Source organism: Barbus barbus (assembly GCF_936440315.1).
Source record: "Barbus barbus genome assembly, chromosome: 43".
NCBI lineage: Eukaryota > Metazoa > Chordata > Actinopteri > Cypriniformes > Cyprinidae > Barbus > Barbus barbus.
Genome location: NC_136721.1, coordinates 20,414,853 through 20,436,681, shown reverse-complemented (window position 1 = coordinate 20,436,681; position 21,829 = coordinate 20,414,853). Strand labels below are relative to the sequence as shown.

At 36.2% G+C, this 21,829-nt stretch overlaps 3 protein-coding genes across 3 annotated transcripts; 2 read left to right on the top strand and 1 right to left on the bottom strand.

The window, feature by feature from the left end:
* Positions 1-8,543: 8,543 nt before the first annotated feature.
* On the top strand, positions 8,544-12,994 carry LOC306862024 (complexin-4-like). The gene is made up of 3 exons (XM_079404606.1): positions 8,544-9,162; positions 10,806-10,893; positions 11,687-12,994. Exons 1-3 carry the CDS (start codon positions 8,999-9,001, stop codon positions 11,912-11,914), a joined length of 480 nt encoding a protein of 159 aa, XP_079260732.1. The 5' UTR covers positions 8,544-8,998; the 3' UTR covers positions 11,915-12,994.
* Positions 12,995-14,489: 1,495 nt separating this feature from the next.
* On the top strand, positions 14,490-17,426 carry LOC306862406 (retinal homeobox protein Rx3-like). Its single transcript, XM_079405202.1, has 3 exons — positions 14,490-14,835; positions 15,276-15,502; positions 16,509-17,426. Exons 1-3 carry the CDS (start codon positions 14,616-14,618, stop codon positions 16,929-16,931), a joined length of 870 nt encoding a protein of 289 aa, XP_079261328.1. The 5' UTR covers positions 14,490-14,615; the 3' UTR covers positions 16,932-17,426.
* Positions 17,427-18,538: 1,112 nt separating this feature from the next.
* Positions 18,539-21,829, bottom strand: grp (gastrin-releasing peptide). Its single transcript, XM_079404937.1, has 3 exons — positions 21,365-21,829; positions 20,555-20,838; positions 18,539-19,976 (listed from the first exon to the last, which is right to left on the bottom strand). Exons 1-3 carry the CDS (start codon positions 21,498-21,500, stop codon positions 19,923-19,925), a joined length of 474 nt encoding a protein of 157 aa, XP_079261063.1. The 5' UTR covers positions 21,501-21,829; the 3' UTR covers positions 18,539-19,922.

Here is a 21,829-nt window from a genome sequence, read left to right as displayed (position 1 = left end):
AACACCTGAAAAGAGATCAGAGACCATTTTCTTCATACAGAATCTCTCCAGATCCTTCAGATTCACAGCTCCATGTTAGTACTTCTTCAGTTCACCTCACTCATTTAGATTAGACTCTAATCTCTACAATTCTACAGCTGTGATCTTTGGAGAGTCTTTGGCCACTCAAACTCCCCTCCTCACCGTGCATTAGGACGATATAGACACACGTCCTCTTCCCGGCAGATTTTTAACATCTTTAGTTGATTGGAACCTCTTAATTAATACCCTGATGGTGGAAATGGGGATTTTCAATGCGTTAACTCTTTTCTTACAGCCACTTTCTATTTTGTGATGCTCAACAATCTTGTTCTGCACATCAGATCTATATTCTTAGGTTTTACTCCTTGTGATGGGTGATTAAGGGAATTTGGCCTTTGTGTTCCTCATATAAATAATCCTGTGGAACAGGAAGTCATGGCTGGACAATTTCATGCTCCTAGTCACCCTGGTGTGCTCAAAAATGGGAATATACTTCAGGGATATTTTACTGATGAGAATTTCTAGGGGTGCCAATAATTGTGGCCAACATTCTTTGGAGAAATATTTATATCATCATGAGATTTTCTCCCCACTTTTAATTGTTTTACTTCGATGATAGGTTAGAATTTTATGAATTTTTTGAGTGAGATCAAAAGAATAAACAATGCAGATTTATTTTCACAGCCGCCTTTGTTCATATTTATCAAGGGTGCAAATATTAGTGGAGGGCACTGTATATGCACCATATTTATATTAAAAATATATATTTTTTTTCACGTTTTATGTTGCAGTCTTATGTCCATACACCATAATGACAAAGCAAATAACAGGTTTTTAACATCTTTGCCAATTTATTCGAGATAAAAACTTAAATTATTCTATAATTGCATAATTATTCATACCCTTATCCGGGACAGTTGAAAATTAGCTCAGGAGCACTCATTTTGCTTGTAAATGTTAACACACTTTGAATGGGTATGATTTGGAAAGGCACACGTCTTAATAAAATGTCTAAGGTCTAGAGTTCAGAAAAAAATTCTGCTTCATTGAAGGTTCATAGAAGCATGTAGCCTCCATTATCCATAATGGAAGACGTTTGGAACAACCAGGACTCGTCCTAGAGCTGGCCTCCTGGCCAAAGGGAGCAATTGATGGAGAAGTGTATGTGTATATATATATATATATATATATATATATATGGGTTTATTTTATATATATATATATATATATATGGGTTTATTTTATATGTAGGTTTATTTTAACAGTGAGAGACAGAATAACAACAAAAAAATCCAGAAATGCGCATTTCAAAAAAGTTATAAATTTATTTTAATGAGTGAAATAAGTATTTGATTCCCCTATCAATCAGCAAGATTTCTGGCTCCCAGGTGTCTTTTATACAGGTAAGGAGATGATCCTAATCTCAATTTGTTACCTGTATAAAAGACACCTGTCCACAGAAGCAAATCAGTCAATCAGATTCCAAACTCTCCACCATGGCCAAGACCAAAGAGCTGTCCAAGAATGTCAGGGACAAGATTGTAGACCTACACAAGGCTGGAATGGGCTACAAGACCATCGCCAAGCAGCTTGGTGAGAAGGTGATGAGAGTTGAAGAAGAAAGAAACACAAATTAACTGTCAATCTCCCTCAGACTGGGGCTCCATGCAAGATCTCGCCTCGTGGAGTTTCAGTGATCATGAGAACGGTGAGGAATCAGCCCAGAACTACACTGGAGGATCTTGTCAATGATGTCAAGGCATCTGGGACCATAGTCATCAAGAAAACAATTGGTAACGCACTACGCCATGAAGGACTGAAATCCTGCGGTACCCACTAAGTCCCCCTACTCAAGAAAGCACATGTACAGGCCCATCTGATGGAGGAGGAGGAATGCTGTCTATGACCCCAAGAACACCATCCCCACCATCAAACATGGAGGTGGAAACATTATGTTTTGGGGATGTTTTCTGCTAAGGGGCAGGATAACTGCACCGCATCAAAGGGACGATGGACGGGGCCATGTACCATCAGGGCCAGGGCATTGAAAACTGGTCGTGGATGGGTATTCCAGCATGACTGGTCTAAAACACACAGCCAAGGCAACAAAGGAGTGGCTCAAGAAGAAGCACATTAAGGTCCTGGAGTGACCTAGCCAGTCTGCAGACCTTAATCCCATAGAAAATCTGCGGAGGGAGCTGAAGGTTTGAGTTGCCAAACGTCAGCCTTGAAACCTTAATGACTTGGAGAGGGTCTGCAAAGAGGAGTGGGACAAAATCCCTGCTCAGATGTGTGCAAACCTGGTGGCCAACTACAAGAATCGTCTGACCTCTATGATTGCCAACAAGGGTTTTGCCACTAAGTACCAAGTCATGTTTTGCAATGGGATCAAATACTTATTTCACTCATTAAAATGCAAATCAGTGTATAACGTTTTTGAAAAGCGTTCAGAATTTTTTTTGTTGTTGTTCTGTCTCTCGCTGTTCAAACAAACCTACCGTTAAAATTATAGACTCATCATTTCTTTGTCAGTGTGCAAACGTACAAAATCAGCAGGGGATCAAATAATTTTTTCCCTCACTGTATAAGCTCACAGTGTGTAAATGAGTAGCAGAAGTGCGGCTGGAGGCTTTGAGCTCCTGGATGCAGATGTAACTCTGTCTGACAGCGCTGGCCTCATGCGGGGGATTATGTAAGAACCCCAGCCGTGAGTCATAGAGCTGCTCTATGGAAACTTCTATGACCCGGGCCATCGTTAGGGATTAGATCAGAGACAGAGGGCTTTAACACACTTTCTCCACCTTTATTAAGCTCCAGTCATCACAAACAACTGATTGCATGTTGGTTTAAACGATTTCGGTCAATAGTGAAAGAACAGAAGAGGTTGCAATCCAGAATGTTTTGAAAAATACAGGCTGATCAGTTTATGATAGGATAAATGTTTTCTTATGGGGAAATGTTAGAAATATGGCTATTTTATTATCTTGTTTTGTTTTATTTTTCACTGTAGTTCTTTGTAATGAAAGAACAGTAGTGATGGCAGTTCAGAATTTAAAAAAAATACAGGTTGATCAGTTTATGATGGGATAAATGTTTTATGAGAAATGATAGAAATGTTGCTTTTTGTACTATTTTATTTTATTTAGTTGTATTTATTAGTGGTTCTCTGTAGCAAAAGAACAGAAATAATTGCAATCCAGATGTTTTGAAAAATACTGGGCGATCAGTTTATGGTGCGATAAGTGTTTTGTTATGGGAAAACGTAGCTGTTTTTATTTTGTTGTATATTGTTGGGGGAAATGTGGCTTGTTTTGTTTATTTTATTTTATTTCTCTTTGTTTATCTGTAGTGGAAGAACAAAAACAATTGCAATCCAGAATATTTAGAAAAATACAGGCTGGTCAGTTAATGATGGCATAAATATTTTGTAATAGGAAATGTTAGAAATTTTGCTTTTTATTTTATTTTGTTTTGTTGGGATAAATGTTTTGTTAGAGGAAATGTGGCTATTTTATTTTATTGTATTATTTATTTATTTTTCTCTCTGTGGTATTATCAAAGCATTGTTTGTTTGAGCATCCTGACCAGCCTGTTTTGGGAAATGTTAAAAATGTAGATTTATTTTCTATTTGATTTTGTTTTGAAGGGATAAATGTTTAATTAAGGGAAATGTGACCTATTCTATTCTACTCTATTCTGTTCTATTCATCTGGACCAGCATGCAGACAATCACTGATATTATATCAATTGCTAGATGTTTAATACAGCCAATTTAGTGGTTATAGTGCCACCATAACTAATCCTCAAGTCCTTATTTACATCTTTTATCGTTTACCTTATGGTTTTAAAATGTAATACAATATTAATAATTAATTATACACAGAAAGTTACCAAAGTTATGATCTGAGTGATTGTTTGGATGCTACAGGCTGTCAGTGTCCTCGATACTAGCGTCCATTTGTGACATTAGAGTATTGCACTGGGATATGCTGATGATTCTTAGCGCTGATAATCCACCAGCCATTCCCTCCCTCTGTCTCTGTTCACTCTCAATCACTGCTCTGGCTTGATTGCGTACTCTCGCTCTCTTCCCCACCCCCTCCGGTGTCTTTTCAGGGGATTACACAGAGACATGTCGTGTACGTTTAGCACATCTGTCACTCCATCCCACCGTGCTGTGCGATCAATCCAGCATGAGCTCACTGGCCCTAACAGGAGATGCAGTTGTGAACCATTTCAAATGGCCTCCTCTACATCTGAATTACCTAGTTACTTAAGGACACTTTAATAGTTGCGCCCCCTTTCAAGGCAACCATATTGTCACATGAGGTAAATTCGAATTTTAAGAACTTTGTCCACAACAATTCACTCCTAAAATGACCTTCCCTTCAGGAATAATAGTTTTCATCATGTTTATGTTTCCATTAGACCCATAATTGAACAGTAATTGTTGGACTGTGGGGACATAATGATGATGCTTATTACTGTAAGTGTCTTCACCTTGGACAGGCATTGTCAGCTTCGGTTTTGACAGTGTCAGAGCTTTAATAGGAGATAATCGACTCACAAAACCAGGGGTGTTTTGTTGGACAATAGTCAAACTACAATATGAATTGACCTGAGGTACTTGTCAACTGTGAATACCTTTTGGTAATTAAATTGGTTTTTTGTTTTTTTTTACAAAGGTCATGGGAGTTCGTAAGAACACAAGTTTGTATGTACACCAGCTTAGATTGTTTTAAGCTGTTTTTACTATAAGACAAAAGAGAGATGATCCCTTCAAAAACAAAAAAAATTATAAATAATAATAAAATAAAACAAGACTTTTCAGTAATTGTGGAGTTTATTTACAAGGGTCATGCTGGAGTTTGAAGGATTGAAGATGCTTAGTATGTGTTTGTAGTGTGTATTGTAAAAAAACAATGTGTGAATGTTATGCTACATGCTAATATGCTAAATGTTTTATTTATTTATTTATTTAGTCATTTAGCAGACGCTTTTATCCAAAGCGACTTACAAATGAGGACATAAGAAGCAATCAAAACCAACAAAAGAGCAACAACGTGCAAGTGCTATTACAAGTCTTGGTTAGCCTAACGCAGTACAGATAATTATTATTATTATTGTTGTTATTTTTTAATAAAAAGACATAGATAAAATACAATTAGAATAGATAGTGCTAGAGTTAGAGGGTCAAGTAAAGATGGAACAGATGAGTTTTTAGCCGTTTCTTGAAGATGGGTAAGGATTCGGCTGCTCGGATCGAGTTGGGCAGGTCATTCCACCAGATGGGAACAGTTAATGAAAAAGTCCTTGAAAGTGTTTTTCTGTGTTTTTGGGATGGTACAATAATTCGTTGTTCACTTGAAGAACGCAAGCTTCTAGAGGGCACATAAGTCTGAAGTAAAGAATTTAGGTAAAGGGGTGCAGAGCCAGTGGTGGTTCTGTAGGCAAACATTAATGCCTTGAATTTAATGCGAGCAGCTATTGGTAGCCAGTGCAAATTGATGAACAGAGGCGTGACGTGCGTTCTTTTCGGCTCATTAAAGATTAATCTTGCAGCGGCATTTTGGATTAATTGTAGAGGTTTAATAGAATTGGCTGGAAGACCTGCCAAGAGAGCATTGCAATAGTCAAGTCTGGACAGAACAAGAGCCTGAACAAGGAGTTGCGTTGCATGTTCCGAGAGAAAGGGCCTGATCTTCTTAATATTATATAATGCAAATCTGCAGGACCGGGCAGTTTTAACAATGTGGTCTGAGAAATTCAGCTTATCATCAATCACAACTCCAAGGTTTCTGGCTGTTTTTGAAGGAGTTATGGTAGATGAGCCTAACTGGAAGCTGAGATTGTGATGAAGCGATGGGTTAGCTGAAATTACAAGCAGTTCTGTCTTAGCTAGGTTGAGTTGAAGGTGATGGTCCATCATCCAGCAAGAAATGTCTGATAGACACGCTGAGATGCGAGCAGCTATCGTCGGATCATCAGGATGGATGAGAGGTAGAGTTGAGTGTCATCAGCATAGCAGTGATATGAAAAGCCATGTTTCTGAATGACAGAACCTAGTGATGCCATGTAGACAGAAAAGAGAAGTGGTCCAAGAACTGAGCCCTGAGGCACCCCAGTAGCTAGATGTTGCGACTTGGATACCTCACCTCTCCAAGATACTTTGAAGGACCTATCAGAGAGGTAAGACTCAAACCACTGGAGTGCGGTTCCTGAGAAGCCCTTTCTCAATAGGGTTGACAAGAGGATCTGATGGTTGACTGTATCAAAAGCAGCAGACAAATCTAGCAAGATGAGTAATGAAGATTTGTCAGCCGCTCTTGCAAGTCTTAGGGCTTCAACAACAGAAAGCAAGGCAGTTTCGGTCGAATGTCCACTTCTGAAGCCAGATTGGTTACTGTCCAGGAGGTTGTTCTGTGTGAGAAAGACAGAGACTTGGTTGAACACAACTCGTTCAAGTGTTTTTGCAATGAAAGGAAGAAGGGAAACCGGTCTATAGTTCCCAAAAAGAGTTGGGTTAAGAGTGGGTTTTTTAAGAAGTGGAGTTATACGAGCCTGTTTAAATGCAGAGGGAAAAATTCCAGTGTGAAGGGATGTGTTAACGATGTGAGTGAGTGCAGGTACGACTGCAGGTGAAATGGCTTGAAGGAGATGAGATGGAATAGGATCAAGCGGACAGGTAGTAGGATGACTGGAAAGGATGAGTTTAGAGACTTCTGCCTCAGAGAGTGGAGAGAAGGATGTGAACGAGTGTATGTTTGCTGGTAAGATATGTTTGATAGATGTTAATTAAATGTTAAATTCATTAGCTGATAACTGAACTATTACTTGTTTGAACCATGCTAATGCTAGCAAATTATGAATGTCCTGTGGTAAAGATGGCTTAAAACAATATGCGGTGTACCACCCTCAGCTATTTTAAGATGGTTTTACCTCAGGAAAACATCACTTCTGTCTCAGTTAAAAGGGACATATTTACCTCACAAAATGAAAGTGCAAACTTCAAGAATTTTGTAGGACAATAGTTGAACTGCAACATGAATTGACCTAAGGTACTTGTCAACTATGACCAATAAAATAAAACAAGACCTATCGGTAATTACGTTAAGTTCATTTAACGTACAAGGATTATGGGAGTTCAAAAGATCGAAGGTGCTTGTTGAGTGTTTTTGCTGTATTTGCTGCTCATGTGTAAATGTTATGCTACATACTAATATGTTAAATGGCAAATTAATTAGCTGATAGCTGAGCTTCCTTGTTTAAGCCATACACTTAAAATGTATTATTGTCCTGTTGTAAAAAACACTTAAGACAGGTACACCACCTTAGAATGTGGTGTTTTTACCACTGGACAATCATAATTTGTAACATTGTGTCAGAGTTTTAAAAGAATGATACTGAGAGTTTGTTCAGTTCAGAAGACCATGTTTTAAACCATTTTAAAGGGTTACGCCACCCCAAAATGAAAATTTTGTCTGTAATTACTCACCCTAATGTCGTTCCAAACTCGTAAGACCTCTGTTCATCTTCGGAACACAAATTAAAATATTTTTGATGCATTCTGAGAGCTGTCTGACCCTCCCAGCAAGAATCCTTACACAATCAACATCCAGAAACGTAGCAAGGAGATATAATGAATAATCCATGTGACATCAGGGGTTCAACCATCATTTTACAAAGCTACGAGAATATTTTTTGCATGCAAAGAAAACAAAAATAACCACTTTATTCAACAATTTGTCTCCTCCGCATCACCGTAGCGCCATTTTGGAGAGTATCCATTAAGCGTAGACAGCGTATGCTGTTCTGTGTCAGCCGCACCACACGGATACGCTATGGCGCTACGGTGACGCGGAGGAGACAAATTGTTTTAGGGGTTTGGAACGACATGAGGGTAAGTAATTAATGACAAACTTTTCATTTTGGGGTGGAGTAACCCCAATGTTGTGCTACATGCTATGCTAATTGGCAAATTTAAGGCCTGAACTGAGTTATTCCTTGTATAAACAGTGCAAAAGTTGACTAATAAGATGTGGTAAACATCTTAAAAACAGTCTAAGGTGGCTTGCTGATTTTAGCTGACTAACAGGCTGGTCAAGTTTAAGTTGTTAAAAGTTAGTCAGCTTGGAAGATTAGCTCACTGACCAGCTAAATCAGCCAAACACCATTTTTGCCAGGCGGGGAAAACATCTAGACCACCTGACCATTGAGAGAACCAGTTTGGTCCCATTGGGAGAACAGCTAACTGTTTTAATCCACCAGAAATCCATGGTAAGTGAAATTTTTCAAGTCAGTATATTTCATGTTTAGTAACCACTATCTATTTTTCTTCAGTTTTCTCAGCAGACAACAATTGAAGAACTGCAGAAGCATCTCCTGATGGCAGGTAAATACAGTGTATAAATTCATAGTTCCTGTTCTTCATCTGTGGGACACACAAACAGATTTGTAATCCCGTATCTTTGCTTCTTTGGGCTCACAAGGGGTATAAATGGAAAATCGGTTGGTTGCGATGCATTGGTCAGTCCCTCATTAAGCAATGTGATTAGCAGTCAGTGGGTGGATGCACCAAACATGACGTCAACAATGGAGACTGCCCTAATCTGCAAAACACAGATTTCATAGTTTTCAGGTTTTCTCCTACTATTTTTCCTCTAGTTAGAGCTGTTGATTGATAAATTCATTGACTTTTTTCACTTTTATTGTGTGGAAAAGAGAAAGCCACAGCCATCTGCCTCTCAGTGTAGATGACCGCATCTTAATCCAGATTATGGCTGCAGCATAAAGGTTTTTTTTTTTTTTTCTGGCCGACATTACTAGTCAACAGTGTGTCCTTGATAACAGACAGGCAGGTCGGTTAGCCTAGCTCCAATTAGACCACCAACAATCCATCTGAGGGACCTCTCTGGACTTTCTCTGAAAGAAATCACAATTTGACGTCAAGCTTGAGTCTCCAGCGGGGTAAAAAATAATGGCATTTCTAATCAAAAGTATGGTGGGGAACCCACTGAAGGGAATGGGATTTGGAGGAGGAGAAGAAAAGGCTGAGGAGGAGACCCCCAAGGACCCTGCAGCGGCCGCCGGTATGACTAGAGAAGAATATGAGGAGTACCAGAAACAAGTAGTGGAGGAGAAGTAAGTATAGTTTGGGCCCCTCTGGCCCTATTTGTGCTTACAGTACATACTTAGCATTTAATGACCTTGACAAAGTAAATGAAGAATCTCGCATATGGTGTCATGCGTATTAAATTCTGTATTTATCTCTTTGGAGATTTTTTGCTCTTAGTGAGATTAATGCATTATTAATTTCAACTGATAGCATTTCGGTTCTGGATCCTATTGCATCTTCCACCCTTAAAGCTGATGATACATCACATGAATGCTGTAATTCAAATAAAAACTGCAATGATGTCTATTGCAAAGGGAGCTGTAGAGATTATCAGTGCAAGAGCATGATGCAGACTTAATCTTAAAGGCATATGATATTCTCCATGATGATGTATTCATGCAAACACCTGCACCTTAACTCTCTCGGGTGTAAAAAAAGATGATAATGTCAGTGATTAAAGATGAACAGACTCCATGTTGGTATCAGAAAGCAAGCGTCAGGTGCTAGCTGCTAATCAATCCTAAGAGCAGAGCTTAGCGCGGGTTATCCTGGCCTTGTTGATCTGGATAATGCTATTTTTAGAAGCAATCATGGTAGCGAGTGAATAATAAAAGTATTGGAGAATGTTAGACCGCTGCATATATAAAATATTAAATTTATTTATTTCCAGGCCACAGTTGGCAGCCATTTTGTCTGTTGTCAAAAAGACCTAGTTGATATTTATTTATGACTAATTCATAAATTATGACTCTTGCAGTGTAACAATAGAAGTCTGATTTAATTTAGCTATCTATTTGAACACATTCTGTTGACTCTAAGTAATGTTGCACCTACACATCTATTAAGTCTAACTAGAGTGTTAGTAGAGTATTGGTAGACTGTTAGGGTTAGATAAAGTTGACATGTATTTACAAAGTTACTGACAGTCAGTAGAATATCTGTTGGAACCAGATTAACACATGGCATGATGGTGTTCACTCCAGTCATGAAATCTTTGCATATATCCTAAAGAGTATATGCAAACTAAAATACCATTTTGAATAAGAATAAAAAATCAATTTCATATATATGGCTTTTGAATAGAGATTTTACAATCAGTAGTTGTACAGGAAAAAGCATATGAAACATGCTAATCCCAAGAGTTGATATTATTCATGTTCAAAAGAGATGAGATAACAACTCACATCAGCAGGCTCACTTAAGTAGAAATATGCCTAGGCTAGAAACAGATGATTCATACAGAAACATACATGTCTGCTGTGAGATTACATTTAAACATCTGAAGATCTTCAGATCAAACATCCACAGGATTGTATTATTTAGTTGTTGCTGGTAAACTAGCTAAGAGCTTTGCTTCAAGTATAGCCATAGCACTGCCAGAACAATGCTGTAAGCATCCTGAAGCTCTTTATCTGGAATTAAGCTGTGGTGCTAAACCCCGGAGGTTATTTTATTTTACTGCTACAGTGTTTTGTCACGCATGGATTTTAAAACAAACTGTTTGTGCAATGCATGTTTTCCACTGAATTATACATGTGTACCGTGGTATGTTTTTTACATGAAAATCACAGATTTGTATCCACTGTATTACATAGAATTTTAGGCTAGATTAATATGCTGTTTTTCTTAGCATGTGATAACATGTTGTCAAAACATTTCTTATCCGCAGAATGGAAAGAGATGCAGACTTCTTGCACAAGAAAGCAGAGAGGGCGACTCTGAGGGTTTGTCTACGAGAAAAATATAGACTTCCCAAAGTAAGAGCCATTTTGCCACTTCTCAAATCCAAAAAGAATGTATTTTAACAAGGAAATATTCTTCAGTTGGCAACTGGCATTAACTTTTTTTTCGTCAGGTTAAGGTTATAACTCACATACATTACCATTCAAGTTTGTGGCCAGTACATTTTTTATATTTTTAAAAGGCTTCTATGCTCACAAAGCCTGCATATTTATCAAAAATACAAATAGCTACCAAAAACTGTAATTGTAATAATGTTACAATATTTCACAATTTAAAATGACTATTTTCTATTTTAATTTAAGCCGATGAAACTACTATTCCAGTCTTTAGTGTCACGTGATCCTTCAGAAATCATTCTAATATTAAAAGAATTAGTTGAAACCATCTCTAGCATTCCTAATTTGCATGTGGCTCCCACCCACACGCAGTTTCTCTCATACGGATGCTTTATTTGGCTTTGAGTTCTTGGCACTTCGGATAAATAAGATAACCAGATTAAGAGAGTGAACTGAGGTCTGCGCAAGCCTCCAACCATATTGGCTTTCCTCAACATCTGTTCGCCTTAGTACAGCTTCATTCTCTCTCTTAAATCCTTAATGCAATAATGCAAAAGACTAACATACGGATTGTAGAGTCTAACATGTTGGATGTTTAAATTAGAATTGTGTATAACACCCCAAATTCATTAGCTAAGCCAGTGTAAGGCTAGTCAGAAGTAACTAAATGCACCAATGATCCACATTGTTTTTAGCATTTATGAACATTAGTGGAACTTTGAAAATAACATGGTGTGTATTTACCCCTCAGAGTGAGCAGGACGACAACATGATCCAGATGGCAGGAGATGACGTGGACGTTCCCGATGAGCTGTTGAAGATGGTGGATGAGGATGCCACGGAGGAGGAGGAGAAAGATTCCATCCTGGGGCAGATGCAGAACTTACAGAACATGGACATGGATCAGATAAAAGAGAAAGCCAGTGCTACACTGACAGAGATGAAGTCCAAGGCTGAGGAGAAGTGTTCTGTCATGTAGTGGTTTAGCAGATTCACACATTTCTACAAACCAGGCCAGGTTTTTGATACAGTTTTGATACAAAAACCAGGTCGGGTTTTTGAAATACAGTTTTGAAAAACTTTTTTTTGACATGTCTTCAAATGAAATTTCATTTGAAAGCATGTCAGAAGAAGTCACTCAAGTTCTACATTCCCAAAAGCAGCAAGATCATGGCTCTAGATCAGCTTTTCAGCTTCTCTTGCTTGGCTCCCAATTTCGCTGTAGGACTTTTTCTTTTGTATGTATTGTTTGAATAAATTATGTTGTAGTCTATTCCCACCTTTTCCTTTTTTTTTTTTTTTTTTTTTTTTTTGCAATATTACCTGTAAATATATCTAACAAACATCTAACTTGAACCTGAGGTGGAGAAGCTATGTTTAAATTCCCCTCCTGCTTTTTTGCTCAAGGGATGAGACGAATGTTATGCTGTTATTTCTTGTTAATTTTTTGACAACAAACCGTCAAGCGTTGACACATATGATATTGTAATACTCATTAGGATTCTTTAGTCAGATGTATTAAGTTTTTATGTGAGCTAAATAGGCATGAATAGGATTGTAAACAGATTAAACACATGAATAAAACTGAGTCTGTCATGCATTTGTGATCAAAATAAGTACACGTCTGTGAGATTTTCTTGGCCATAATAACTTATTGTTTCACCATGTAGATTTATATTTACAAGAAAACAACTAAATCAGGTAAAAAGGGTCTGAAAAACATAGTTTATTTAGCAACTCACATGAAAAGTTGTTACCACATGACTAGATAGGAGAAAAATATTAAATGAATCTAAGTTAATGTTTATTGAAAAAGAAGGGCTTTGGACTTTTAAAGATTACCTGCTAATATGATCATCAGGTCTGAGACAAGTTGACCTCATATTACTTATTTTTATTATTTTGTTTAATTTCAATTGTTTTTTGTTTTGTTGTCATGCCGATGCAGTAAAAAAACAGAAACCAAAAAGGTAATTTAAAAAACTATAAGGTACAAAAAGTACGATAGTAGCCTATATGAATAAAATCATTGAATGAATAAAGTCATTTTTAAAGCGCTAATCAACACATTCAAAGATTCTTGTATTTTCTAGTGTGTTTTTGTTTTTCGAATATGTGTGTGTGTGCGTATCTTTGAATAAGTCTGGAAATACCAACATTATCTGTTGTAATTAGGGAAAAGCCAAGCAGTTGAAAGGATTTGTGCTGTTTTGGATAGAGGGGGGAAAGTGTGTAATCCCCTCAAACCAGCGTGTGTCCTGCTGTCAATCTTTGTTCGGAGCTAATTACACGTATCCATTCAATATTGAGGAAGTTTGCAAATTCTTCCAATTAACTGCACCTCAATTGTAAACAAGCTCTCAGGGGTCGCGCGCTTGCTGCTTGAGATCGCGTTGTGTTCATGCAACAAAATCCCCAAACCACTCCACGCTCCAAGTGTAGGCCTAAAGTAGTCCTTGCTGGTGTTTTATCGTTTTAGAGTTGTAATTAGTTAGTTAGGCTGCTTAAATGTTGTGATCATTTCATTCTACCGATGCCAATTTAGCAGTTTTATCTCTAGATTATTCCGTTCGTTATTAATTGATTTCATTTCAGTGTTTTGTCGTTCACAAACAGACTAACATTTCATTTTCTCCTAGAAATGATGTATAGGCTAAACTAAACTTTGTTTTTATTTTATTTTATATTATATTTATTTATTTTTAGTTAGGTTACAACATTTAATTACAATGGTAGCCTTGTAAATCGCGGAGTGGTAAAATAGCACATTTTGCTTAAATGTCTGTAACTCAATGTTAATTTAATTAATTTTTTTATTTTATTTTATCTCTGTGCCGTGTTTCAAACTTTGATGTAGGCTACTATTTCCATATTTAGCTGCAACGAATTATAGGCTATAAAAAATACAATTTGCACTGTGTAAAATAATTTCAAATATAAACTAGTTGTACTATTTTATTTTAAACATTTTGTATCTGTAGCCAATAAAATGAAACAAATATAGAAATAGGCCTAGCATATCACAAACTTGGCAAAATGCTATTTATTTATTTATTTATTTGTCCTGTAGCCTACCTAAATCCAAAATTCCGCTACTGATTTCGTGTCAGAAAAAGCATTTAAAAACTTTGTAATTTGTCGTATTTTTATTTTATTTTACGTATTTATTTTTCTGAAAATAGTGTAGAATAGAAATAACTGAGTGTTACCACAGACCAATTTTCTAAACTACAATTTTTAATGGCATTTGCGCGTACAGAGATTCGGGTCCCAAAGATGTAATCCCAGCCCGAGTTCCTCTTATTTCTACAGGCCATCATAATCAGGACATCTGGAGTGGGAAAAGATGATTTAAGATTTATGTAAGGCGGTTTATAAAGCTACCATTATGCCCACAAGGATCTCTGGGAGGAGTTAAATGCTCAGGGACAATACTACATCCCTCACTCCGGCCAATCTGACGTTTCTTGACGTTTCGAAGGGGATGTCACTCACACAATAGAGTCCCGGTCGAGGGGGATCCATATAAGGCCCATGGGGGCCACTGCATCCTCAGTGTGTGCAGGACCACTACTGGAGAAAGTTGCTTCTGCTGGAACAGCCTGGACTATTGGAAATAGAGTGCATAGGAAAACAGGGGGAATCCTTAGTGCTTTCTTTTTTCTCAAACTAAACGTTCGATGAGGCTTTTTGGATCTGAGTCCCAAGACATGGAAGAGCGTCTCTCGGTTCGCAGTCCTGGGTCCCAAACGAGGATCCACAGCATCGAATCCATTTTGGGATTTAAAGGAGAGAATATCTTCCACCCGGCGTTTTCTTATGGATCCGGGAAGACGATCAAAGACATTGAGCATTTATCTTCCCCCAAAAAGGACTCCAATATCTCCATAAACTATGATGGTGAGTCAACAGCTTCGTAAGTGACACTTTTCTGGGTTTAAAACTGGACGTTTTGGCAACACTTTATACGAAATGTTATTTTTAAGTCATTAATAAATATCTACAGGTGCATAATAGCCATTAGAATACTGACACAGAAGTCTATATGAAATCTGAAAAGTTTTGTTTAGTTTTTTTTTAAATAAGTTTTGAAAAAATTAAGGGAAAAGAAACTAAAAGTGTTAAATTAGGCTATTTTATTAGAAAAATTCTAAAATATAATTAAATAATCAAATATGACAACGTCAACATATATGATTATGTTAGATAGCCTATATGAATAACAGTTTAATGACTTTTTAGTGTTTGCATGTGATGTTAAAAAAAGGAAAATAATTATAATAGGCCTACGTTAAATAAGGTCACACCTTCTCAAGGATAACTGCGTTATTTTTCTACAGGTGTCTGTAGATCCGCCGTCATGGTCAGTCCGGATCTGCCGGATGTGGATGGTGGGAAATTGTCAGATGATGAAAATCCGAAGAAAAAGCATCGGCGGAACCGGACCACGTTCACCACCTTCCAGCTGCACGAGCTCGAGAGAGCGTTTGAGAAGTCGCATTATCCTGACGTGTACAGCAGAGAGGAGCTCGCGCTCAAGGTCAACCTGCCGGAGGTTCGAGTGCAGGTGAGCACACACCACACACGATGGATGCATTTGAGAATAAGAATGGCACGCGCTAGCAATTGGAGCACTTTATTTAATAGATCACTGTTCAAAACCTTTTATCATTGATCCCTTCAGTTTGCAAAGTTAACAAAAAAATATTTCTAGCACAAATTCAGGGCAAGAGAACATATTTTCGTTTTATAAATAATAATAAAATAGTATAGACTAAAACAAAACGCAATATGAATTGAAGCAACGAGGGCATTAGTTTCTTGAAAACTTAATAGCTTTTAAGAAATAATACAATTAAAAACTTTAGAAATATTTAAAGTGTATTTTAAAAACTAAATCTTTAAATAAAAAGTAAAACTTGACAAATATAGATGGTAAGTGATTTCACATCAGACTACTTTTCTTGTGTAGTACCAAAGAAAATTTACCCTCTTTCTTCTTCTTGATTTTTTTTTAGATATAATAGTCTGATTTTAAATATTAGGCTATAAAGTCATTTTAGTGACAGCAAATAAAATTTGGCTAATATATATTTGTTTTCCAATATCTGATCCTTATGTGTAGTAAATTAAGATTTGGGACATAAATAACTGGCAAAAAATCATTTATAATATTGTAATATAACATTAATATGTAAAAAGTCATATAAATATAATACAATTTAATTGAACTTTTGTGTACAAGTGTATTTGAAAAGTTTTGTGAATTATTAATTTATAATATTGTAATATATAATATTACTTGTAAAAAAATTATATAATACAATTTAATCATGAGCTTGTATCTACATACATCAACTTTTTCACCAGTTTATTTGAAGGGTTTTTGCAAACTATGAACATTTGAACTTTTTGCAAGTGTATTTGAAAGGTTTTTGAGATTTATTTATCTATTTATTTAGAAGGTTTTGGCTAATTATGAACATTAGATCTGCACTTTTATATAATCCCTCACAGTTGGACATTTAAACATATTACTTCTGCATTTAAATCCTTCCTATGTCAAATTTCAGGTTTGGTTCCAAAACCGCCGGGCAAAGTGGCGACGTCAGGAGAAGCTGGAGGTAAGCTCCATCAAGCTGCAGGAGTCCTCCATGCTGTCCACCCTCAGATCGGGGCCGCTGTCTCTGCCGTTAGAGCCCTGGCTTACCGGACCCATCACCTCCTCCAGCTCTCCGCTGCAGTCCCTGCCCAGCTTCATCACCCCTCAGCAGGGAGTACCAGCCAGCTACACCCCTCCACAGTTCCTCAGCTCATCCACGCTCAACCACCCTCTGCCCCATATAGGAGCGGTGTGCCCCCTTCCACCAGCGTATCAGTGCTCGGGCTTTATGGATAAATTTACACTAGAAGAGGCAGACCCACGAAACACAAGTATCACCTCGCTAAGAATGAAGGCGAAGGAACACATCCAGTCTATAGGGAAGACGTGGTAGACTAAGGAGGATGCTGACTGAGACACTCAGAGACTTGTTTGCATCTCCTTTAACTTTCTAAATCAGACACTGTTTGAAGAGAAGTGGTTTTCACATCTGTTTGTGGTTCAGAAAACTCCCAGAGTTGTTCATTATGGATGACAAGCTTTGTAAAACAGATTCACCGTACATTACTGTCTTTTTGTTTTTAGTATGAGTTCATTTAAAAAGTTTCCTTGCTAATTCATAAAACATGCAACCGGACTTATACCCTTTTTTATAAAGCATTCAAAGAGAGAAATAAAAATTTGCATTATAAATGCATGCATTTAATTTCATTTGAATCACATTCGACCCATTCAAAATCTTCATCGAGCCTTTAAAATACCATTCAGTGCAAGAAAAAGGGTTTCATTCTTTAAGTGTTGTACGATGCAGATGGTCACTTTCCATGACATTTTGCTCCATGCTTTCACATTGTACAGATTTTGTATTTTATAATAAAAACAAGTTTTTAGAAAAATGTCAGATGCATCCTTTCTCCTATAGTTCTTAATGTGTATTTAAATTCATTAAAACAGTTGAGGTTATCATGCGATGTGACAAAATATTATGTTCGTAAAGTAAAGTTCTTAAACTAAATAACACATGTGTGACCCTGGAGCACAAAAGCAGTCTTAAGTCGCTGGGGTATATTTGTAGCAATAGCCAAAAATACATTTGTATGGGTCAAAATGATCCATTTTTCTTTTATGCCAAAAATCATTAGAATATTGATCATGTTCCATGAAGATATTTTGTAAATTTCCAACCGTAAATATATCAAAACTTAATTTTTGATTAGTAACATGCATTGCTAAGAGCTTCATTTGGACAACTTTAAAGGCAATTTGCTCAGTATTTTTATGTTTTTGCACCCTCAGATTCCAGAGATTCATCCTAACAAACCATACATCAAGGTAAAGCTTAATTATTCAGCTTTCAGATGATGTATAAATCTCAAAAAAAAAAAAAAAAAAAATATATATATATATATATATATATATATATATATATTTTTTTTTTTTTTTTTTTTTTTTTTTGAAATACTCAAGGCATTAATTACAAACTGAATTAACCATAAAACATTTGCTTTGATATCTTAAAAATACAATGGAAGTTTATAGCCTACTGAAATAAATAGAAATAAAATAATATATAAAATATTTTATTATAACAAAGATGTAAAAAATGGTGGAATATAAGAATATGTGACCCTGGACCACAAAACCAGTCATATATATATATATATATATTTTTTTTTTTTTTTTTTTTTTTTTTTTATTACTGTTCACTTGCCAGGATAATCCGGTTCTCCAGTGTGATTATGCCGCCATCTAGTGGTTTCGCTTGGAACATTATTCTCTGGTAATAACGGACCAGTGTTTTTGCAATCTATCAAATTTAAATTGTAATTTTGTGGTGGATTTTTAGGTTTCTGTGGGTGTTTCTGTATAGATCACTAAACTAAACTAAATCTGGGGTTATTAAATTTAAAAAAAAAATCCAAAGCCAAGCTAAATATAGTGTAAACTTGATCTTTTTCATTTATATTTTTTATATAAATAAATAAATAAATACGTGTGATTAACACTTTTGATATACTTTTATAAAGACAATTAGCCTATTTTTCTACACACAATGTAAAGTAAGACATGCAAACCTTCAAAATCAAATACAGATTTGTTTTAAAATCCCTCTAGAGATTAAGCATCATCAGATTATCTGAATTTCACAAATTCCTTCATATAGTTGTTTGCATTAGCAGTTGGGACTTGTACCAAACCCATCAGCTCACATTTTCATGAACACACGACTATCATCAAATCTGACATTTTCCATTTGTGCAGCAACTTTATCAGTGATGCAATTAGACTGAGACTCAAGGGGGTCACATTTCTATTAATGGTCATTCATCTGTGATAAATGAGGAAAGCAAACATCAGAAAGGAAACTGTATGAACTAGATGAGCTTAACCAAATGAAAGTGGCTTCAATTGACATCTTTCATTGTTAGAAACATCAGTGTGTATAATTGGAGCCATTATTGTGCACGGACAGCTGAGAGCGGTGAGACAGCTAGACCATCAACAATTTCCTGCCAGTTGTCACAGACAATGCAGAGGTTGTGATTTAGTTATTCAGACGGTCATTAGTGTGCAGTGAAGAGTTTTTCTGTCACCTGCCTGTCTCTGTTAAGTGACTGCTTGACTAATAAGCAGGTTATGGCCAGCCATAACCTATAACAAATTGCTTTCAGAATGAGACAGGATCTTTTAACTCTCAAACTACACATACTAGCGCATTCAGCTCAGCGCATTCTCTATTCAGTTGTAATGCATGGACTGTAAGGAATTCATATGTTAATGTTAAACGAATAGTTCAATCAAAAATGAAAATCTGTTTGAGCTTTTCACTTCACAAGACATTAATTGATGGACTGGAGTGTTGTGCTGTTTTTATCAGCTGTTTGGACTCTCATTCTGACGGCACCCATTCAGGATCCATTGGTGAGCAAGTGATGCAATGCTAAATATCTCCACAACTGTTCCGGTGAAGAAACAAACTGATTTACTGAGAGTGATTTTTAGCAATTTTTCATTTTTGGGTGAACTATTCCTTTAGTAGTCTTTTTCAAGTCAAGACATTTCAAATGATATGCAAGCGAGCAGACTGTAGTTTTTATAAACCGCAGATAGCCCAACAAGTTAAAGTTTATTAAATATTCATCAATTGAACTGTGAATACAATGGTTACTATGGTGTCAGTTATCAAGAAGATGAATTCATTTATAAAACAATACCATAAAATATACAGAATGATGACACTCAGTTTATGTGTGCTTCTTTGAAGAGATATTGACATACAAAAATATAACATGCTTATTTATATGTTGTTGAATAAATAGGTTTGTATTCGATCAAGCCAGATGTCAAGTGAACTTCAAACCACAGTCTTTTGTCCAGTTGGTCCTTAGCTTTCGTTGTCACCCTGCATTAATAAAGCCCGTAACAAGACATCCTCAGCCTGTATATGAAATATAATAAAGATAAATTATATTATATAAGAATCAAAGTAGATTGACATTGAATAAAACATGCATATCGTCATTAGAAATATTGTTACAAAAACTAGTACACAACTAAAACTAAAATCATGAAAAGTTTTCATTACTTTAAATAAATTAAGCTTTCATTTAAATAAAATATTAAACTTATGTACTAAAACAACTAAAACTAAAATGACAAATTAAAAACTATATCGACATTAAAAATAAATAAATAAATATATATAATGACAAAAATACACTAAACGACTAAAATGTCAAGTTAAAAATTAAATCAGAAAATATATTCAAAATATTCAATATATTAATAAACATTATAACAGTATCTCAAGGATACTAAAATAACACTGGTTACAAAAGGTTTGTCTGTGTCTTATTTGTCATTTGTCTGGTCAAAAGTGATTCTTTATTCATGCAATGAAAAATGTTTTATTATACACATTGCAGAATAGTTTTGTAATTAAAAATAGATCAGAACCACCTATACGCACTTCAAATGCATCTTAATAATAATGATCATGTTAAGGATTTCTCTTACCAGTTTGACTTGTCTGTCTCTCTCATGACCTTCCTCCCACTGATGTCTCTCTTCCAGCATGCGCTGGAGCAGTTTATGAGCATCGATCTCCTCTGTGCCATCCAGCATGCTCTCCAGTGCTATCCGTCCTCTCATGAGCGCATGCAGGAGTGGCAGCAGCAGATGTTTGTTGTATCTTTCCAGCTGCTGATGCTGATCTCGAGTCGTCATAGAGGTCTCATCGCCGCCTTCTGGATCCTCAGGTCTGACCTGCTCATCTGTGCTTTTCTTGCCCATTAAGTGCCCTAAAACAGATATAGGTCATTTTAAACTGATTATTGCTATTTTTTAAGTCAAATTAATACATTTAACACATTTGACACGTAGGGCAGCATCTCCACACTTAAATAAGACTTCATGTGTAGGTTGCAAACAAAGTCACAACAATGAACTGTGATTTTTATTACTACCTATTTTGGGTAATTTTTATTACTACCTATTTATGTCGTAGCTACCTATTCTTTAAAGAGTATGTAGAAAAATACATTTGTCAACAAGTTTTGTTGTTTCACGTTTGACAAATAAGCTACTTAAAATTAAATTGTCAACCTATACAGTTGTATATGCCATTTTATAGTTTTTTTTTTAACGTAATAAATGAAGAGTATGCATACTTTTGAATATAAAAAAATATGCACTGCTTAAAAAATAATTATAATATAAATTGAAATACTTGTAGCAACGCTCCTCATAAACAATAAGAGTATATACGTGTATATAAGTGTAAGTATATATTTTAACTGGTAAATTAAAAATATGATTTTCACTCACCAACAGCCCAGTGATTTCCGCGCGGATAAACTTTTCCAATCGGTTGTGCGTCTGACGCATAAACATCACAGAGCACAACCAGCAAGACGATAGAAACGACTAATCTGTATCTCCACACGAGACACATAACGCTCATGTAAGACTCGAGTCCCTTCAGCTTGTTTGAATTGCTCGTGCAGTTATTGCTAGTAGAGGCCCGTGTAATGCTGAATATGGATAATCACTTCATTTATATAATCCCGTGACGACGACCACTTTAGAAAGTGAAAGAAAATGACGCGATAATTTGTTGCGCTATAGAGAGAAACTGTCGTCTGGATGACTCGCGTGGGGTGGTACGCTGAAAGTTTAATGCCCCCTCCCAGGGGTTCTGCGTCAGTATCTTGGTAGGTTAGGCTATTTGACATAAAAACACAGAATGTCATGTTGAGCTAACCTGTCATTATCTCAGCCACAGGCTATTGT

Excerpts from the sequence above, each read along its gene's own strand:
- LOC306862406 (XM_079405202.1), top strand. The coding sequence starts at position 14,616 with ATGAGGCTTTTTGGATCTGAGTCCCAAGACATGGAAGAGCGTCTCTCG. Across the intron at positions 14,836-15,275 it reads TATCTCCATAAACTATGATG|GTGTCTGTAGATCCGCCGTC; the intron begins GTGAGTCAACAG and ends ATTTTTCTACAG. Across the intron at positions 15,503-16,508 it reads TGCCGGAGGTTCGAGTGCAG|GTTTGGTTCCAAAACCGCCG; the intron begins GTGAGCACACAC and ends GTCAAATTTCAG.
- LOC306862024 (XM_079404606.1), top strand. The coding sequence starts at position 8,999 with ATGGCATTTCTAATCAAAAGTATGGTGGGGAACCCACTGAAGGGAATG. Across the intron at positions 9,163-10,805 it reads AAACAAGTAGTGGAGGAGAA|AATGGAAAGAGATGCAGACT; the intron begins GTAAGTATAGTT and ends TCTTATCCGCAG. Across the intron at positions 10,894-11,686 it reads AAAAATATAGACTTCCCAAA|AGTGAGCAGGACGACAACAT; the intron begins GTAAGAGCCATT and ends TTTACCCCTCAG.
- grp (XM_079404937.1), bottom strand. The coding sequence starts at position 21,500 with ATGAGCGTTATGTGTCTCGTGTGGAGATACAGATTAGTCGTTTCTATC. Across the intron at positions 20,839-21,364 it reads CGGAAATCACTGGGCTGTTG|GGCACTTAATGGGCAAGAAA; the intron begins GTGAGTGAAAAT and ends TATCTGTTTTAG. Across the intron at positions 19,977-20,554 it reads GAGACAGACAAGTCAAACTG|GCTGAGGATGTCTTGTTACG; the intron begins GTAAGAGAAATC and ends TTTCATATACAG.